This window comes from Apium graveolens, chromosome 2 (assembly GCF_009905375.1).
Source record: "Apium graveolens cultivar Ventura chromosome 2, ASM990537v1, whole genome shotgun sequence".
NCBI classification, from domain to species: domain Eukaryota; kingdom Viridiplantae; phylum Streptophyta; class Magnoliopsida; order Apiales; family Apiaceae; genus Apium; species Apium graveolens.
The window spans coordinates 6,168,749-6,189,305 of NC_133648.1; the positions used below are offsets into that span (position 1 = coordinate 6,168,749).

The 20,557-nt window shown below is 32.6% G+C and overlaps 2 protein-coding genes across 3 annotated transcripts; both read left to right on the forward strand.

Annotated features, from left to right (window-relative positions):
• Positions 1 to 3,192: 3,192 nt before the first annotated feature.
• LOC141705791 (ent-kaurene oxidase-like) lies at positions 3,193 to 6,518 on the forward strand. The gene is made up of 8 exons (XM_074508678.1): positions 3,193 to 3,354; positions 3,449 to 3,609; positions 4,606 to 4,767; positions 4,866 to 5,006; positions 5,105 to 5,359; positions 5,442 to 5,603; positions 5,674 to 5,868; positions 5,950 to 6,518. Exons 1-8 carry the CDS (start codon positions 3,228 to 3,230, stop codon positions 6,271 to 6,273), a joined length of 1,527 nt encoding a protein of 508 aa, XP_074364779.1. The 5' UTR covers positions 3,193 to 3,227; the 3' UTR covers positions 6,274 to 6,518.
• A 6,338-nt stretch (positions 6,519 to 12,856) lies between these two features.
• Positions 12,857 to 16,581, forward strand: LOC141706814 (ent-kaurene oxidase-like). Of its 2 annotated transcripts, none has more exons than XM_074509656.1 (9): positions 12,857 to 13,003; positions 13,192 to 13,358; positions 13,662 to 13,822; positions 14,655 to 14,816; positions 14,907 to 15,047; positions 15,146 to 15,400; positions 15,481 to 15,642; positions 15,710 to 15,904; positions 15,991 to 16,581. In XM_074509656.1, the coding sequence occupies exons 2-9, from the start codon at positions 13,205 to 13,207 to the stop codon at positions 16,300 to 16,302; spliced, it is 1,542 nt and encodes a 513-aa protein (XP_074365757.1). In that variant the 5' UTR covers positions 12,857 to 13,003; positions 13,192 to 13,204; the 3' UTR covers positions 16,303 to 16,581. The 2 variants fall into 2 exon arrangements, with proteins under 2 accessions (XP_074365757.1, XP_074365758.1); XM_074509657.1 differs by having other exon boundaries at positions 15,490 to 15,642.
• Positions 16,582 to 20,557: the final 3,976 nt, after the last annotated feature.

A 20,557-nucleotide genomic window follows, 5' to 3' on the forward strand; every position in this document is an offset into this window, starting at 1 on the left:
AGTAAACGCTTGAATCAGTGTCTCGAAATGTATCTCCGCTGTCTTACATATCAACGACCAAATCAATGACATAAATGGCTTCCAATGGACGAATGGTTCTACAATACAAACCACCATTCTGCCATTATTATGACCCCGTACTTTGCTTTGTATGGCAGAGCACCCCCAAGCTTCAATTATCACCAAGCTAGTTCATCCCCAAACGCCTGTGTTAATGCATTCCTTCAATAACGAACAGAGCTCCATAAACTCTTGAAAGCCAACCTGCACAAATCACAAGAAAGAATGAAATTATATGCGGACAAAGGTCATACTGAAAAACACTTTGAAGAAGGAGAGGATGTTTTTGTCAAGTTACAAGCTTTCAAACAAACTTCCATGAAAATGATGAAAGATTCCAAATTTATTCCCCGTTTCTTTGGTCCCTACAAAATCTTGAAAAAAATTGAAACAGTGGCTTACCAACTTCAACTTCCGGCAGAGGCCGAGGTTCATAATATCTTCCATGTTTCCCTGCTTAAAAAGAAAATTGGACCAAGTGACCTCGTCCAAATTGGCCCACCAACATCCTCAGATTTTTCTTCACCGGCCTATCCTGCTAAGATTCTTGATCGGAAACTGCTGAATCGCAATAACGAAGCTGTCGTCTATGTTCTTATTCAATGGGAGGGAATGGCTCCTGAAGATGCTACTTGGTTCGATTATGATACTCTTCGCCGAACTTATCCACACTTCGCCAGCGAGGACGCTGCGGCTCAAGAAAGGGGCAGTGTTATAATTGGGAAACTAACTCTAATTTGAAGTACTAAAGGAATGAAGAGAACGGCGTCGTTTTGACTATTAAGTAATTAAGTTGACTTAGTCAATTATTTCAAGCAACGACGTCGTTCCGAGGAAGGCTCTAGAATAGCTGCAAGTGGATATTATCCAATTTCTATTTGTAATTTTGTGAATTTCAATTATACATAGATAGTAGTGGTGGCATAGTATCCGGCCCACATATAATATATAAATAGACAGTTGTGTAACAGAAAGGGGTATGAAATGAATTATCAGAACTTTATGTTCTTCGTCTAAACTTTCTTAGCCTACAATTACAATTTACAATAAAATAGTATATCTAATATGTTATAGTGAGAGAGATGAATGAGGGTTTCTAAGGGACATGTTTTTAGCAAAGAGGGGGAAAATGTTTTTGTTAAGGGGGTTGTTTTCTACGTGTTTATTAAAAAGTAGTTTAAACATCAGTTTTGATTTTAACTGATGCAAAAAATGGTCTTTAATATCAATTTGGAACAAACCGATGTTAAAAACATTTTTAACATCGGTCTTTACTGACAGCGATGTTTATGAGGTGATGTTTATTGGTCCTTTCTGTATAATTGCTATAAGTAGGCAATTTTATCGAGAGATTTTATACAATCCTAGCTAGATATGCTTCATCGTTCTCACATAGAATACCATCGACATCTGCAGAGAGCAGCGAAATTAGGCATTCTTCGTAAGTGCAGCAGATAAGACTATTTGTGTGTGGAAGAGAAGAGGACAGAGGGATCAGCTCACTCGTGCCTCTCTGTGTTGACGGGTCACACTGGACCTGTTAAGTGCATGGAGGTGGAGAAGGATCCAAATTCAAGTGCTTCTGATGATCAACGGTGGCTTTTGTACAGTGGGAGCCTAGACAAGTCAGTCAAGGTGTGGAGTGTATCAGAACACTCTCCTGATTTCAATGAGATTGTAAACTTAACGACCTGAGCTCCAATTTGCATGCTTGACGAGAAATTTTTTGTAGTAGTTGAATACTTGTCTCCTTGCATTAGATCAAGAGTTCGACTAGTGTGTTCGTGTGTGTAATTAATTAGCAAAAAAAAAACCCAATGAGATCTACCAATGAATTCAAAACTTTATTCATGGAATTTCATCCTTATTATATTACATGGAACAATTTTATCATGAAAAAATACACATAATTACGATGGGGAAAGTGCTGCACAAGGATGAACACAGTTGCATATATATGACTGACCACCTGATTTAGCAGTGCACATTCCACGTCCGTTATATTGCGCAAGACACTGTTGTCTGCATTTTGCAAGCTGACAATTGTTAGGATCTAACGTAGTTATGCATGTTCCCTGGGCATCAACGTTAAGCATTGTACCTGCATGTAAACAACAATGATTCAATAAACTGGTTATTGGTTGAGCTGTTGTCCCTTTCGAGAACTTAAGAGTTCGACTCCAAAACAAACAGGTTATATATTAAATCCCAACAAACTGTACGCTTCTTTATAACAGATTAACATTTCAAAGTAAGAAGAAATATATAAAATTACCTGAGAACAAGAGAAGAGCAGCAACTAGATAAAAAGACAAATTTTTATCCATGGGAGAAAAAAATAGAAAGTTAGAAAGATATTGTGAAATATTGTAATGTATGAGGAAATGATGCTTGAGGCTATGAAAAATGACTTGCATTGTAATACATATTTATAGGTAAAAAAAAGTGTGATCAACTAATAGTAACATATTTACCATCAACTCTAAAGCGCTTAAGATTACAATTAAAAGCTATAAAGTGCAAATTAAATGCAAGAAAAACGTACAGGAGATATTTATATTTGGTTCGTTTATGTTATACTTTCTCCCTCCCTTTTTATTTTTCAAATTTCATTTTTTTAATGGTCAAATTGATCATGACCAAAATTATACATTATTCTTATATTAATTAAAAAACTGAAAATTATATATTAAAATAAACTAAATATACTTTTCAATGATATTTTTTTTTGTTTTGATCAATTATAAAAATATTAATAAATTCTATTAATTTGACTGCACAAAAGTTAAATATGACAATTAAAAATAGAGGGACCGAGTACAAGGACAATAATGTTGGGATTCCTTCTTTTCCAATTTATTAATGACTTCTTGCACCAATATAATTTAAAGATTTTTGTAAAAATTTAAAATTTTAGTTTTTACATGTATTTAATTTGTTTCCCATAGATACTACAAGACAAAATCTATCTGCTTGAACTTGTGTCCGAATCTTAAAGGTATCATTTCTGCAGGCTATTTTATGTTTTTGTCCCCTAGTCAACCACCTTTTTTAATTCCCTTGTGTGAATATAATTACATAAGTTAGTAATGTGTTTACATGTATGCCTTCATTAACTTGTAATAACTTGTGTTCTTGAAATCACACTTAGTTAGCAGTTAAATCAAATGGATGTTGCAAGTTTGCAAGCACTGGGTGGTCCTGCTGTTGCTGTAGGTGGTATTTCTCTTTTGTTAATAAAAAAATTTGTGGATCATAACTTGAATTCACCCCCTGATCTCCCACCTTTACCAGGTAAATTTATAAATATGTAATGCTGATGTTTCTGCAGATGATCTATAACATGCAGTATCATGCAAAGTATTGATAAGTTACTGTGTCATTGCAGAGGTACCAGGGCTACCGGTGATCGGAAATCTGCTGCAGTTGAAGGAGAAGAAACCTCACAAGACTTTCGCAAAGTGGGCTGTTGAATATGGCCCTATTTACTCTATCAAAACTGGCTCTACCAATTTGGTTGTACTCAATTCTAATGATGTTGCCAGAGAGGTAGCCTCTTTTCTCTTCCTAGTGTTAGTGAAGTAGTTTTGTGCTCCCAAGAGCAAATCCAATAGTTTAGCTATTTGAAGTCCTAAAGTATAATATAAGGAATAATAGGAAAAAAGTTATTCCAACAGTAGTGATTCCTTAAATCACTAAAATCGATTAAGATTTTGTTCTAATCCCTTATCTTTAGCTAACGTCTCTGCTCTTCTAACTTTTATTTTATAATAAATATTTGAATGAAAACTTTCTCTTTCTTCACTTTTTGTAATAATGATAATTTTTAATGATAAAATAATATATAAGGAATGGATATAGGAAATGTTGTTGGAGATGAGAATAGATATTGATGTCTTAAGTTATTATGATCCAATTTTTTATATTAAATTTAGAGAGTTTAGCTAAAAATAAGGAATTGAAAGAAGATCTTAGTGGATCTTAGTGATTTAAGGAATCACCAGGTTTCTGTTGGACTAGTTTTTTTTTCCATATTTCTTATATTAGATTTTAAGACTCCAAATAGCTAAGCTGTTAGAGTTGCTCTAAAAAGCTGTTGGAGGTACATGTCTAATTTTCGTGCAGAATGTGAACTTGTAATTGTTGCTTTAGAATTACATGGATTAGAACCAAAATGATGCAGCCTAAAAATATCTATATCGGCTTTAACTGTAATGGCTGCGAAATTTTGAGTTAAACAGGGACTCAACAAGCTGTGGGTGTGGCAGTTGTGTTCATGAATCATGCCTTATACAACATGGGACTCATTGAGTCTCTAAGTAGTCTGTTATAGTGTTATGAAGCATTAGTAGTTCTGTAGTTGGCATGTTTTAACTAGTGTTGATGGTTTTTACTTTTGGCTTAGAGTTGCATTAAGGTTTTATAAAGTTATGACAGATCATCTAGGTTTTTCTTCTTACATCATGCACAAACTATCGACGTTATACCAAGGAATGAAATGTCAGCAATGAGGTTTATAATTCAATCTGTATGGCCTCAATTTAGGCTATGGTGACAAGATTCCCTGCGATCACTACAAGAAAGCTTTCAAAAGCAGTGGACATCCTTGCTTCTGACAAATCATTGGTTGCAGTAAGTGATTACGATGAGTTTCACAAGACAGCGAAGAGACATCTACTAACACATATTCTGGGACCAAATGCTCAGGTTTGTGCTGCAAAATAATTCTATAACTTTTTTACATGTCGATTCATTTCCTGTTGCTGCTAAATTTAATTCTTCTTTGTACTATTAACCGAAAGCAGAGGCAACAACGCATCCACAAAGATACTTTGATTGAAAACACATCAAACCAGTTACATGCTTTGTCAAAAAATTATCCTCTTGAGAGTATAAACTTCAGAGAATTGTTCGAGTTGGGACTTTTTGGATTAGCAATGAAACAAGTGAGTTTCAAAATTTTCTTTTATTACTGTATCATCCATAGTGGTTTTACTAGAGGAAGATAGGTAAATGCCTTATATTTCTACATGGGCTTTTGCAGACCTTGGGAGAGGATGTGGAGTCCATTTATGTTGATGAACTCCAAACAACAATGTCGAGACATGAGATGTTTAATTGTCTAGTTCATGATCCAATGGTCGGTGCAATTGAAGTGGATTGGCGAGACTTCTTCCCATATCTAAAATGGATTCCGAATAATAGATTTGAAAACAAAATCAAGCAGATGGATATCCGCAGAATAGCAGTTATGAAGTCCTTAGTTCAAAGAGCTAGAAAACAAAGTTCTTCCAAAGAGGTTCTTTTACATTCTCTTCGTTATTAATTGATCTTCCAATAAATCTTACAGCATCATAATAACTTGACTAAAATCACAACAGGGTATGCAGTGTTATCTTGATTACTTGGATTCTGAGGGAAAAATGCTATCAGAGAAGCAAATTCTGATATTACTTTGGGAGGTGATTATCGAAACATCAGATACTACCGTGGTTGCAACTGAATGGGCTATGTATGAACTTGCGAGAGATTTAAAGCGACAGGTTGGAACATTTATCCATGCTTGTTGAGCAAACTTTTTATCATGGAACTGATTTCTTCTAATTTATATAGGAAAAGCTTTACGAGGAGATCAGTAGGGTTTGTGGGTCTGATAAAATCACAGAGGAGAAGTTACCTCACCTTCCTTATCTTTACGCTATTTTTCAAGAGACTCTGAGAGTGCACAGTCCTGTCCCAATAATTCCTTTGCGTTATGTGCATGAGCATACTCAGTTAGGAGGCTACTTTGTTCCTTTGGGAAGCGAGGTTCCTCTCTTAAACAACTTCTTGAGTTTCCCCTCCAACATTGCCATAAGCTTAGTTATAATATCATCATTGTTTTTGTAGATTGCGATAAATATCTATGGATGTAACATGGACAAGAATGTGTGGGAGAATCCTGAACAGTGGAATCCTGAGAGGTTCATGAATGAAAAATCTGACACCATGGATTTGCAGAAGACAATGGCCTTTGGTGGGGGTAAGAGAGTGTGTGCAGGAGCTCTTGAGGCGATGACCATTTCTCGTATGGCAATTGGAAGACTAATGCAAGAGTTCGAGTGGAGATTGACTGATGGCCAGGCAGATGATGTTGATATTGTAGGGCTTACAGCTCGCAAACTCCATCCAATGCTCGCGATCTTAAAGCCAAGGGGCAGATTGGCTGAATAAATAATTTCCTTGCACCTAGCTCCTGTGGATAATTTCTGTCAGTTCTTTTGCTACTTGTGCTTCTCGTCACACTAGTCCAATTTCTGAACTCCTACAACACTTTTGGTATGATAAGGTTTTAAGTCCTGGGAAGCTGTTGCAGAAGACGAAACTTGCATCTGTATTCTTGTCTTGTCCTAGAGAATTTAATTTTGCAAATTATGCATTGAGATACTCTGTCAAACACAACACAATTACATTCTCTTTTCTTTCTTTCTGCGTAATGAGCATTCCTAATTAAAGTTTGAAATAGAGTAGATATACTGATTACTGATCCCTGGTTAATAACATAAACACATTCTTTAGATTCATCCCATGCAAGAATCGCTTTGTTGGTACTATATTCAACAATTCAAGAAATGTTCAAGCTCAGGTTTCTTGATTTAAAGTTTAAAGTACTTTAAAGGCACTACTAATATTGCTGCAATAGACATCATAGTTTAGACATCGGTCAGAAAAACCCGTGATGTTAAAAGCACAACCAACTTTGACACCATTTTTTAGCGACAACCGGTTCACCTTCCCCATTCTGGAAAAACCTTGGAAACTCTCCCTATGCTTCAAAATACTACTCAAGTCAAATGGTTATGTTTGTTTCAGAAAATTGCTGCCTGCAAATTTGCTATGCCAAGTTATAATTTTGCATAAAAGTATTTCATTATACATTATCTCAATAAGAACTTATCGCCTGTTGAATCACACCTATTGAACCAAATAGATGAAACAAACTGCCCTGTCCATTACATGAGTTAACATTCTAATAATAGACCATTAACTACTTTCGACGGAAATAATACTTTTCTAACTAGGGAAGCAATTGATTGTTATCCATGTGTGTGAATAGAATATAGATTCAGTTAAATTCATAATTTCTGAATACAGGTCAAGATTACAAAATGCATATATTACCCAAATAACCATCCTAGTTTTCTCTGCAAACACTTGACACTTAATATCTTTTAGGTTTTTGTTAATCATCTTCTAGTTTTTTGGACATTACGGATGACTTGAAATGTATACATGTATATATTATAATATTTTAACCGTTAATTTATTTAACTTGTATTTACAGTATAATTAATAATACATTGAACTTATATTTTACACATTTTAACCTCATATAATTTTCATTTTGACTTATATTTACAATACATCTATTAAACTTATATTTTACACATAATACATTTAATCTAATATAATTTTCATATTAACTTATATTTATAATGCACACGTTATACAATTAATCTCATATAATTTTCATATTCTATCTCACCTATAAATATGTGACTAACTCTTACTTTTTTTATTTATATCTTTCTTTAAAATATCTTAGTATAATCTGCTCATTTTCATCTCTCTATAAAATATATTAGTATAATCTGCTTATTTTCAATCCATCATCTGACCGGGAGTAAGAAAAGAGCTTCATTAGAACTTCATCATCATCTTCAATCCATCATTTAACCGCAAGAAGAAGAGAGTTTCATCATCCTTAACTAAGGTGACTTAAAGATTTTGTCCATTTTTTTCCAAGTCTTATCCATTTTTTTTAATACACAAAAACTTCATTTTTTTGCTCTTTTGATGATATTGTTGTTTTTTTATTGAGAAATCTATATATTATGTGTTAAATTAATAAATAACTTTATCTTTATGTCCATTTTTAATCATTAATTGAAAATATGTGTTCTAGTTAATTTTAACTAACTTATGATCTTTTGATGGTAATATCTATTTCTTGGAAAATTTGTATAGTATTGCCAAAATTAATAGATAACTTTATATTTATATCATTTGCTAGTCACTGATTATAAATATATATTTTAATTAAATTTTTAGCTAATTTATGCCCTTTTGATGTTACTCTTTTTTTCTTGGAAAATTTGTATAATATGTACTAAATTAATATATAACTTTATTTTTATGTCATTTTTTAGTCACTAGTTATAAATACGTGTTAAAGTTAATTTTTAACTAATTTAAAAAATATATATATATATATGAATACTAAATAGCTACTAATACATGCATGTAATGTAAGATAGAGTAGTGTTTTCACACTATTTGTCTTATCTTTTTTCAACTAATTTATAATAAGTGTTATGTTTTCACACCCTTTGTTTTATCTTTTTTTTTTCAAAATGCATATATGTTTTGGCACCATTTTTTTTTCCCCGAGTAGAATTCAGATACAATATTAAATGAATAAATATATATATATATATATATATATATTATAAATTAATTAAATTAATTAAATTATGTAATGTATTCAGTCTTGATTAATAAATTTAATTACCAATTAATAACATAATAACTAAAAAGGTATATAACATATATATTGGTCAGCTTATAAATGAATCTAAAATATATACTCCCTTCGTCCCAATTTATCTGTCTTATTTGACTTTTTGCGGTCAAATTGACCAAATTTTGACCAAAAATTTCACATAGTACGTTATCGAAAATATTTATAAATATTATATCATTAGAAAGCATGTTTAATCTATTTTAATATGTATTTTTTAGTTTTTCAAAATAATGAAAAAATAAATTTTTATTTACGGTCAAAGTTGAGTCAGTTTGACCATAAAAAGTCAAACAAGACAGATAAATTAGGACGGAGAGAGTATTATTTGAATGGGTAAAGTAAATATAGTTGAAAAATTGGTAAAAGTGAGTAGTGAAAATACATGGTCTTGACATATTCATCTTAGTGTGCATTAGACATCTTAGTTGTTCATCATTTTTTTCTTTTTGTTAGTTTTAATAATTTATTGTATTATTTGAATATTATCCTCTCTTAATAATAGGGTTGAAAGCGCTCATAGTCCACTAAAGAGATTTTTTAGGACTTCAACGGGGAGTCTAGACACAATTTGGTCGAGGGTGCATTCATATTTACAACTTCAAGAAAATGAAATTAAAGCTAGTTTCGTCAAGTCCACGAACAAAGATTTTCATGTCACTGTTTTGCATCTCTTGACTGAATTGACCGGTAAAATTTTTCATACAACTATTAAAAAAATATTAAGGAATATAGTCGTCACGGAGTAAGCATTGACCCTGCTACATGTAGTTGTTACTTGAGAACAACTCATGGTCTTCCATGCGCGCATCAGATGAGGATATTAGATAATGAAGGAAAGTGTATCGAGTTGAATAGTATTCATATTTTCTGAAAAACTCTTCATATGGAAGGTGATACTTTTTTTCCCGATGATAACCACAAACAATTTCAAGATGATGATGAGATTTTGTGGAATTACTTTAACATTATGCTGAAACAATCACCGCAGGTGAAGAAAATGTATATATCTAAATTGGAGAAAATGATGCACCCAGAGACAGTGATAGTGGAAGAGCCTTTTAGTGATCGACAAAGTATGGGGCGCCCGAAAAGTAGGAGTTCCACAAAAAGAGATCCTTCATACTTTGAGCATGTTGACAAATAAACTTCTACATCTAAATCTAGGTAAAAAGTTCAAAGGGCCCGCAACAGAATAATCCATTCCTTCAGAATTTCCAAAATTTGTTGTTCCATATATTCATGAATATGTAAATGTTTCCGCTGACGATAATTGGGATATAGATCAGTAGCCCATCAGATTTATGGGTCAGAAGATCAATGGAGAAGGGTGCGTACAGATTTGCATGATTTCATAGAAACGCGTTTAGATTATTGGATGAAAGTATGGCATAAAAAATTTAGATGAAACTAGAATGACATTAAGAAAAGTTAATCATTGTGAAAGTCCTTGTTCATATGAGTATTGGATGTCTTTGGATGAAATGAGTCCAATAATTGCGACTATTTACAATGTGATTTTAGTTGCTTTGGACCTGATACAAATGGGTACTTTGACATATTTGCCACTATATGTTCCAGAAGATATTAGTAGTCCGGAGAAACTCATCTGCATAGCATTTCTAAGAAGCTCTAATCACTTTGTTTCGGTATATATGCTTTACTCGTTTGTCAATGTTTATTACCTCATATCATATTGTTTTGATATTATGATTATATTTACACGTCTCTATGATCAATAATTGTCATCTTTTAGAGATTTATAGATTTTGGTTCAAATTTCATGAAAATTTTGTACATGGATGAGATGCTCTTCTGATGACTAGAATTGAGAAATGAAAATCTTTACGTACTGAATGTTAATATGTAATTTAATAATGTGTATGTACTTTTTTAATATATCTTTTATACATTTAAAAGATGTACAAATAAATATTGGTGAATTAGTTAGCATGGTCGTGCTCGGCTAATCCACTAGAGGGTAACACCTCCGTCACCTGAGACCTTTATGCATATACTATTTAAAAGATTATAAATAAATACTTGCAAATTAGTTTACAAGTATATTTTAAATATTATTATTGTGTATTTAAAATAGAAACATAAATTATATAATTCATTAATTAGTATCTCAATTTAAAATATATTTTAATTTTTTTTAAATAAGTATACTTTGAGAACAATTTCTATAAAAAAATCATATTTTATAATTGATATTATATAAGAAAAATGAAAATAGCTGATATTAAATATAAAAAAAATTAATGATATTCAATAAATTTTTTAAATTTGATGTATTATATTTTCAATAAAAATTGACATGATAAATTATTTTATAAAAAGTTAAATATTCATAAAATATAATATCACATATTGTTTTATATGAATATTAAGTCTAATTATTAATCTACTTAGCAATCAACAACATTACGTAGTAATCACGAAAAGTACACATGTATACATTAATTAGGGTTGAATTATTTATTGAGCACGAGGGGCTTTAACGCAATCTAATCAAACTGCATTTGGCAAAAGTGACCTGCATTTGGCACCACCTATCAAATTTAATACTCCCTCTGTTTTTTATTATATAAATTTTGACTTTTGTGCACACACTTCTAAGTGCTTTGATCGCATAGTTTGAAAAATATTTTTTTAAATTTTTTTTTTGTGAATAAAAATATATAAATAACACTTTAATTTAGAAAAATAAAATTTTAAAAAATATTATTTTATCAATACGGTCAAAATACTTAGAATTGTGTGCAAGAAAGTCAAACGACATATAAAAGAAAATAGAGGGAGTACAAATTTATCAAAAACTATAATATGCAATCAAATTGACAAATTTCACTAATAAATTGAAAACTCAAATTCAAATAACACAAAACCTTAATCTATACCAAATTCATATTCTGCAAAAAAAATTGTTTTAAAAAAAATGCATTAGTTTCAAAAACGGTTCCCGGAAACATTCTTAAACAATAATTTGTTATCGAACTAGTGTATGTTTGCTTATTAATAAAATAGACCCTACACATATTAATATAAATCTGTATAAATAAATAAAAAATATGTGTCATTTTGAAAAAAAGATTAGGATATTTTTTGATATGTAGCATTATTCTTGTTTGATTAATTACTAGCATAAAGAGTATAGTTTGTTAGAATTATATTTTGAAATTAAATTTTAGAATAACTATTTTTTTAATAATATTATTAGAACTCCGGCGAGTCGAAAGACCTAGATGGCATAAGCTAAAGCTGCTTGGTCAAGTGATAACTAGGACTATAATTCGGGCCGAGCAAACCGAGTTTCAAGCTGCACATAACTCAAGTTGAGATTAATCGGGTCGAGTTGAGCCGACTCGTTTAACTAATCGAGCCTAAATCCTTACCCGAACTCGACTCGTTTAATTTCATGAGTCGAGTTGAGCCGGCTCGTTTAGCTAAACCTAAACGAGCCGGAGCTAAACGAGCCGGTTTTAACGAGTCGGGCGAGCCGACTCGTTTAATGCTAAACGAGCCGGTTTTAACGAGTCGGGCGAGCCGACTCGTTTAATTTTACACTTAATCGAGTCAAAAACTCTACCCGAAATCGGCTTGTTTAATTTCCCGAGTCGAGTCGAGCCGGCTCGGATAATTAAACGATTCGGAACTTCTGTCCGAACTCGGCTCGTTTAATTTCCGAACTCGACTCGTTTAATTAAACGAGCCGAGTCGAGCCCACTTAAACGAGTTCGTCGAGCTGGGCAAGCCACAGTGCTAACGATCCGAAACAGAAATAACCAAATAATTAGTGAGTAGATGAGACCCTTTTATTAAAGATCCTTTTTTTTTGCCATATATTAAAGTTCTTTTAGGATAACTTTAAATCCTTTTATCACAATGTGCAATAATGAGTAGTAGTCGTAGTTTTCTAGAGAAAGCGAAACCTGCCTAAATAATTGCACGGAAAAAGAGACGAGGAGTAGTATCTTTTATAGATAACGACATAAATAAATCTTTCTAAAATAAAAAAAAAATTATCAGGTGCTATGAACATTAATAAACGTGAAAATTTATAAATATTTAACTGGTTTAATTTTAATTATTTTTTTTTATAATAATAGATACTCTACATATTCAAAACAAATAATAATTAAAATGATTAAAATTTATAAATTTACGCACTTATTATATACACGAAAACCGATCTTTTTAATTATGCATTACAAAAGAGGACAATATCTGTATACATTACCGACAAAAGTGGAATGTCGAAAAGAGCACAACTCTTTCAACTCAAGGGCTTCACACATATTCCATTACATTTTTAACGTAAATTTTGGACAGTACAAAACAAAATTCATCTGCTCTCCTGCCCCTGTCCATTTCTTGAAGGTATCATTTCTCCATACCACCTTTGGATCTTTCCTTCAGTCAACCTCATTTTCTGTGTCACACTACTGATTTTTTCCAATTTTTTTTGGATTTTTTTGATGATTAGTTTCTATATATGTTTGTGTTTACATTTGATCATTTCATAGCCTGAGTTTATGTTTGTTTCTTGAATTTTCAACTTGTTGTAGGCATTTGAATAATATGGACTTAGTTGTGAATTTGCAATCAACACCTGTGGGCACTGTACTTGCTGCTAGTGGCCCTGCTGTAGTTCTTGGCGGTGTTTCTCTTTGGTTGATCAAAAGATTTGTGGATCATAGAGGAAAACCACCCTCAAATCTCCCTCCTTTACCAGGTATGTGTGAATAAATTATAATTCTATTACATGAATAGTAAACTATTGATCTTATGCGGAGGGTGTTAGAATATTAATATAAGATCCTGGTAAAGGCGACTGGTTTCTGAACATAGGTGTCATATTGTGTTTGTGTGTTTGATGCAGAGGTACCAGGTATATGTGAATAAATTATAATTCAATTACACGAATAGTAAACTATTGATTTTGTGCGGAGGTTGTTAGAATATTAATATAAGATCCTGGCAAAGGCGACTGGTTTCTTGACATAGGTGTCATATTGTGTGTGTGTGTTTGATGCAGAGGTACCAGGGCTACCATTGATTGGGAATTTGCTGCAACTGAAAGAGAAAAAACCTCATAAGACGTTTACTAAGTGGGCTGTCACGTATGGTCCTATTTACTCGATTAAAACCGGTTCCAACACTATGGTTGTTCTCAATTCCAATGATGTTGTCAAGGAGGTATCAACACTATTTTATTTGAATTTTTCATAATTTTTTCTTGTTTTTCAATCAAATATGTTTTTTTTGTGGACTATCTGTTTAGCGTAGCTCGTATCAATTGCTCAATAATACCTGTAACTGGTTTCTGCGTAGAATGTAAACTTGTAATTTAGAGTGACATACTTACATGTGTAGAAACCAAATTGAAACTAATAACTATTCTTGTATCAGCTTAAAGTATGATGGGTGCTTTTGTTTGAGAGTGTGATACAAGGTTCGACTAGCATCTTTTGATTTTATGATTCAGTCAACAACTAAACTCACTTCCCCGAATCACCATAATCAACTTAATGAACATTGATTGTAAGCAATAGTTACTTAATCCCCTCTCTGAATAATACAACTAATACTCTTTGACGATAAGTATAGGACAAGCTAATATGTCTTTCAAGTCTTTCTGTGTGAATGCATTGCTAGACTTGTTAAGAAGTAGTGTAAAGTATATGTGGTAATGCTATCTATTTAATCCATTTGTAGCATTTTTTTGTAATTCTCATGAGTATTTTATGTGTATTAAGTATCCGATATAAACTTTTCATTCATGACTTTTTGATGGTCTCTCTTCTACACTTCTGGTTTTACAAGGCCTGGGATTCCAAGTTGTGCCTTTGAGTCCTCTGTAATCGAACGTTCATATTTGGCATATTAAGACTAGCTTGATGGTTTGAAATATATTTCTGATTTTTGTAATTTTTATGAAACATTGATGCACAAACGATTTCTGTTATACTTGGGAATGGACTGTGATAGCAATAATATTTGTGTGCTAAATCTTATGGTTTAATTTTAGGCTGTGGTGACAAGATTCCCTTCCATCTCTACTAGAAAGCTCTCAAAAGCACTAACGATCCTTACAGCTGATAAATCAATGGTTGCAACAAGTGATTATGATGAGTTCCACAAGACAGTAAAGAGACATTTACTAACACATATTCTGGGACCAAATGCTCAGGTTTGTGATCCGAAAGAAAACTTTAAACTTCGTTTTGTTTTCTGATATTAGTTTTATACTATCATCTTTTTATTTATTTACCTCAAGCAGAAGCGACATCGCATCTACAGAGATGCTTTGATTGAGAACACATCAAACCAGTTGCATACCATGTTAAAGAATTCTCCACTCGAGTCTATAAATTTCAGAAATGTGTTCGAGTTTGGACTTTTTGGATTAGCAATGAAACAAGTGAGTTCAATTTATTATGGTTCATGTACTTGTAACTGTAATTTTACAAATGGGAAGCAAGGTAAATTAATTTTTGAACACCTACTTGTAATTTGCAGACTTTAGGAGAGGATTTGGAGTCCATTTATGTGGATGAGCTTGGTATGACAATGTCAAGACATGATATATTTAATTGTCTAGTTCATGATCCAATGGTGGGTGCAATTGATGTTGATTGGCGCGACTTCTTCCCATACTTAAAATGGATTCCAAATAGAAGTTTTGAAAACAAAATAGAACAGATGGATATCCGCAGGATGGCAGTTATGAAATCCCTTGTTCAAAGAGCTCGAGAACAAAGTGCTTCAAGAGAGGTTTTTATACATTGCCTTTGAGTTACTAATGATCTTTCAATAATTTTTACACCAAAATAACTTGACCGTGATTAAAATAGGGTATGCAGTGTTATCTTGATTACTTGGAAACTGAGGGGAAAACGCTATCAGAAAAACAACTTCTTATGTTACTTTGGGAGGTGATCATTGAAACATCAGATACTATGCTGGTTGCAACTGAATGGGCCATGTATGAACTTGCTAAAGATTCAAATCGACAGGTTGGTACATTTCTTCCCTCTTGAAATGAAGAATTATGCATGAATTTAATTTCTTTTCAAACTTCAGGAAAGGCTGTATGAAGAGATCAATAGGGTATGTGGGTCTGACAGAATTACGGAAGAGAAGTTGCCTCAGCTTCCTTTTCTCTATGCTATTTTCCAAGAGACTATAAGATTTCACTGCCCTGTTCCAATTGTTCCCTTGCGATATGCGCACGAAGATACTCAGCTGGGAGGTTACTTTATTCCTGCCGGTAGCGAGGTTCTTTTCTTCCCTGTACACTTTCATGATATTTCCCTCCAACATTGACATAATCTTAATTAAAACCCTTAACATTATTTTCTCAGATTGCCCTAAATATCTATGGATGTAACATGGACAAGAATGTGTGGGAGAATCCTGAACAGTGGATTCCCGAGAGATTCATGGAAGAAAAATCCGATAGCATGGATTTGCACAAGTCAATGGCATTTGGAGGAGGTAAGAGAGTGTGTGCAGGAGCTCTTGAGGCAATGACAATCTCTCGTATGGCAATCGGGAGACTAACACAAGAGTTTGAATGGAGATTGACGGATGGTCAGATAGCCGACGTTGATACTGTAGGGCTTACATCTCGCAAACTCCATCCGATGAAAGCAATCATAAAGCCAAGGAGCTGATTGATTGCAAAAATAAAATCAGAACACCCGTGGATACCAGGTGTCTATCAGTACTACTACGTTACTTTTTTGCCTCCCTGCCTTTAGTTCTCGATGTTTTTTTTGCTTAATTTAGTTCTCAATGTTTACTAGAGTGTTTTTCCAAGTAGTTCATAAGCTGTTGTACTGGTTTGGTTGTAGATGTTATGCATCCAATGTCTTCGAGTTGTGATTTCATAACTTGTGAGGTTGAACGCCTTACCTGCTCCTCATCGTTACTCGGAGGCTCTGTTCTAAAAATCGCCGATTTTATCGATTAATCACCCGAGTGATTAATCGTTCCAATATACTCTACCGATTCTAGTTAAAAGTTGTTAAAGTCGCAATATGCTCCAAAAAAATTCTGGACTTAGAGTTATCCTTGTAATATATAAAAACACTGGCTGTGGAGTAATGGAATATCTCCGTTGCACGCGTTCTCTGTTTTCAACAACACAATTTTACATGCTCATTGGCCGGGGTAGCAAAACGAGCCTCTCGGTAACTCGCAGGCTGCATATATAGGCGAATTCATGAAGGTGCCAATAACGAACCATATAAATGATTTCTTCAAATTATTGCATTACAAATGTAAGAAAATGTGTGACGGAATCAAGAATTCAAAACAAACGACACTAAAATGAAATGTCGCTAATTTTTGGATGTTAGCCGACACTTAATAATTTATTTTTAATGCTATTTAACTAAAAGTCGGGATTGCGGAAAAAATAATAATACGAAAATTTTCAATTTAACCGAGGCTCGGCCTATATTGGCCTTTCCCGGTTCCTCGCATGTTTATGCAACGATGTTACAATGCAGGTGTATATGTAACATAGCATAAGGATGGTGAAACATTTGATTTTTAGCACCACCCGGAGTGAAGACCTGGGAGTTGGTGAATGGTAGGGTACAAGTGTTGACTCAATAGTTGCTGTGAATTGTGATCAAATCAAACAACTGGGTCAAGGTATGATATTAGAAATTCGGTTTGTCTAGTGTGTGTTTATTGACACGTGTTAATAAAGTGTGATTGATAAGTTATAAAAATTTTATTGACGGAGATTTTTGTGCATGGAGGGGGTCTATCATTATTAATAAGCTCTCCATCAATATTTCGTGAACACTTCGTCAAGTACTAACTATTAACATGTGAAAATGAGCGCACCCTGGAAAAATACTTGATAATTAAGTGACTCCTTTATTCTCGAATCGTTACTAATTTTATACTGCAAAAAGACTCCTTTAACATACAAAGCGGCCTTAATTTGATACTGTAAAAGGACTCTGGAACATACCCATGGGTCTGGAATATTTTAGTAATAAAAAATGGTAAAGTAGAGGTCTATTGTATGTAAAGTGTAAACAGTGATGCATATATTGCTCCGTTTATATGTAGACTGTGCGTGCTGAGATCAAACATTTAAACTTAAAAGCTACCCCCAACTGTTCTGAACAGATGGGGAAGTGGAAGGAACTGCTTGATCAACAAGCAACAACGAGCAACTTATTACCGGTTGTAACTTGTACGTAGCGTATCTAATAATCTACTTACCCCACGGGTCCTGTTCAGTTCTATACAATTTATTTTTTGTAATGTCACTTTTGTATACGTTTCAAAAATAGTAAATTTTTATTATATAAAAAATAACTATAACCATTTACCTTCACTATATTTTCTCACTATACCCACTTTATATATTAAATATTCATCGATTTCATATTTTATTCATTTTTTTTATTTTTCTTCACTAAATGACATTTTTTTATTAACATCCGTGTCACACGTCCATGGTCCATCAAGTCAGCCACCAGGGGCAGAGAATATGCAGCTTTGCTCTTTTATTATGGTATGCTCAACAAGCTAGCGTGAACAAGACTGAGGCTCGCGTGTACTATTATCTCAACACATTTCTCGTATAATAGTCGCATTTTATACACAATATAAGCACTCTGAACTGGTCTATTGGTGGCTTGCCAACCCCGACAAAGCATGGTAAGTTGAATATAAAGCTGTCAATTTGTTCGTTTCGTATGTTTTCATCTCGTTTACTTTCGTGTTTCATCTCATGAATGCCTAACTCAAATCTGAACCGTTAAGGATTCGTTTCATTTCGTGTTCGTGTACCTTTATTTCGTGTATTGTTTTTTGTCACTGAAGTATACATTAGCCGAAATCAGTTTCTAAGATTATGGGTATGTTTGGCTACTGCAGCTTATGACTTACAAGTTCGGAACAACTTATCGATAAGTGTTTTTCGACCCAACTTATAAGCGGGATTTATAACTTATAAGCTGATAAGTTGAATCTTAGTAAAGACCTACTTTTTTCAACTTATTTTGATTTTTCACCTTTTTAGCAACTTTAGTTTTAAAATATATGTTCTAAATGTTAATCTAATTTAAAATTCACGAATTAAGATAATTATATTTAAAAATTATTTATTTTAATTCATTTAAGTAAAAGAAAATTGACTTATAAATAAAGTTATCCAAACGCTTAAATAACTTATAATCATTAATTTACTTATCACTTATAAGTCATTTATTCATTTTAAATTATAAACTACATATTTTAAGATTTTCCAACGCGCAGTATATACCATGCAAATTTTTACATATAATATTCAGTTAAGGAGAGTTTGAAAATTTTGAGGCATTTGAGATTTTGAGCGTGAAAGGGTTCCCAAACGCAAGTCTTGTTGTTTGATCAGACCGACTATCCGGGACTAAAATATATGGCTTTCAAGTTATAAATTGTTTATCATAAATTTATTTCAGTAATAAGTACTATCTCCGTCCCAAAATATAAGTCCTTTAAATTTTTTACGTGTATTTTAAGGCTGAGTAAAAATGATAGCTACACAAATACTGAGCAAACTTGTGACAGTGAAAAGATAAGAGAGAATCACATCAAAATATGGAAGGAAGCAAAGAATAAGATGGTTACAGACCTAGACTATGACATGTATGCTTCTTCTTACCACGTTTCCCGACATTCATCATTTTTTCCACCGACTTTTCAATCTGAATTCACTCTCTTCCGTAAATATAATCAATTATTACTCCCTCCATCCTATTTTAGTCGTGGATTTGTGCTGGTCAAATTAACTTAAATTTTATCGAAGTTTATTAATAATTTATAACTGAACAAAATAAAAAAATTATATCACCCGAAAGTAGATTTCTACTTTAATATATAATTTTCAGTTTTTTGAAATAATATAAGAGTAATATTTAATTTTTGGTCAAAAATTGGTCAATTTAATTTCTATAAAAGAAAATGTGACAACTAAAATGGGATGGAGGGAGTATTATTTTTAATATTTGGTCAAATAATTTCTACAGTCTAGTCAAATTCAAGATGTGATATTATTACACTATTACTATGGTCTTGCTTATTGTTTTCAACCTATCTCTATTTTGAACTGGTTGTTTTGATATTGGGTTACTTGTAAGCTTTGTCTTTTGTCTTTGAAGTAACTGTTTCCTTCTGATTTTATGAACCAGATTGTTTTTAGTTTCATTCTACCCACATATCTTTCGAAAGTTTTACTATTGTCTAGTACATAAATAGTACTATTACATTGATAAACCAAACTTAAAGTACATTAAATTATAAAATGTTCACAAGTATAAATGTTTTTTATGTATTTAATCAAGTGTGGATAATTCAGTTTACAATCTCATTAAATAGAATATCCAACAATTTAATTTTGCAAATCATAATATTTATGAATGTGGAAAGAAAACGATAAATTCCAATTATTGTAAACCAAAAACCATTTTTATTTGTCAAAAAAATAATCCTTTTTTAGATATTGTTGTTCTGCATTTGAGCTCTAAAGCTAATCTCACCTTAACCATATTTTCGCTGTCTCAAAACTTTTGTTTAAAATGGCCCAAATATTTTGGTTCAGCGTACAGTCATATCGTTTACTGCAGTCTGAAAGATTTGACTTATTCGATATTCTGGGTTCTGTTAACTATATGATCTTATTAGACCTTCCTCTAACACCTTAAAATTTTAGATAAACTGATTATTCAATATGTTATAGAGCTTAGACTGGCTGAAGAACTAAGATTCGATTTCTAGTCACCCTCAGTATTCTCACAATATGTGAACACTAAAAAGGCAATTAATACCCAAAAATGAATGACGGTGTTTGGTTACTCAACAGGTTCTGCTCATTTTCACTTCCAAGTGCCAACAGTCCCCTCCTAGTTTCCCATTCTA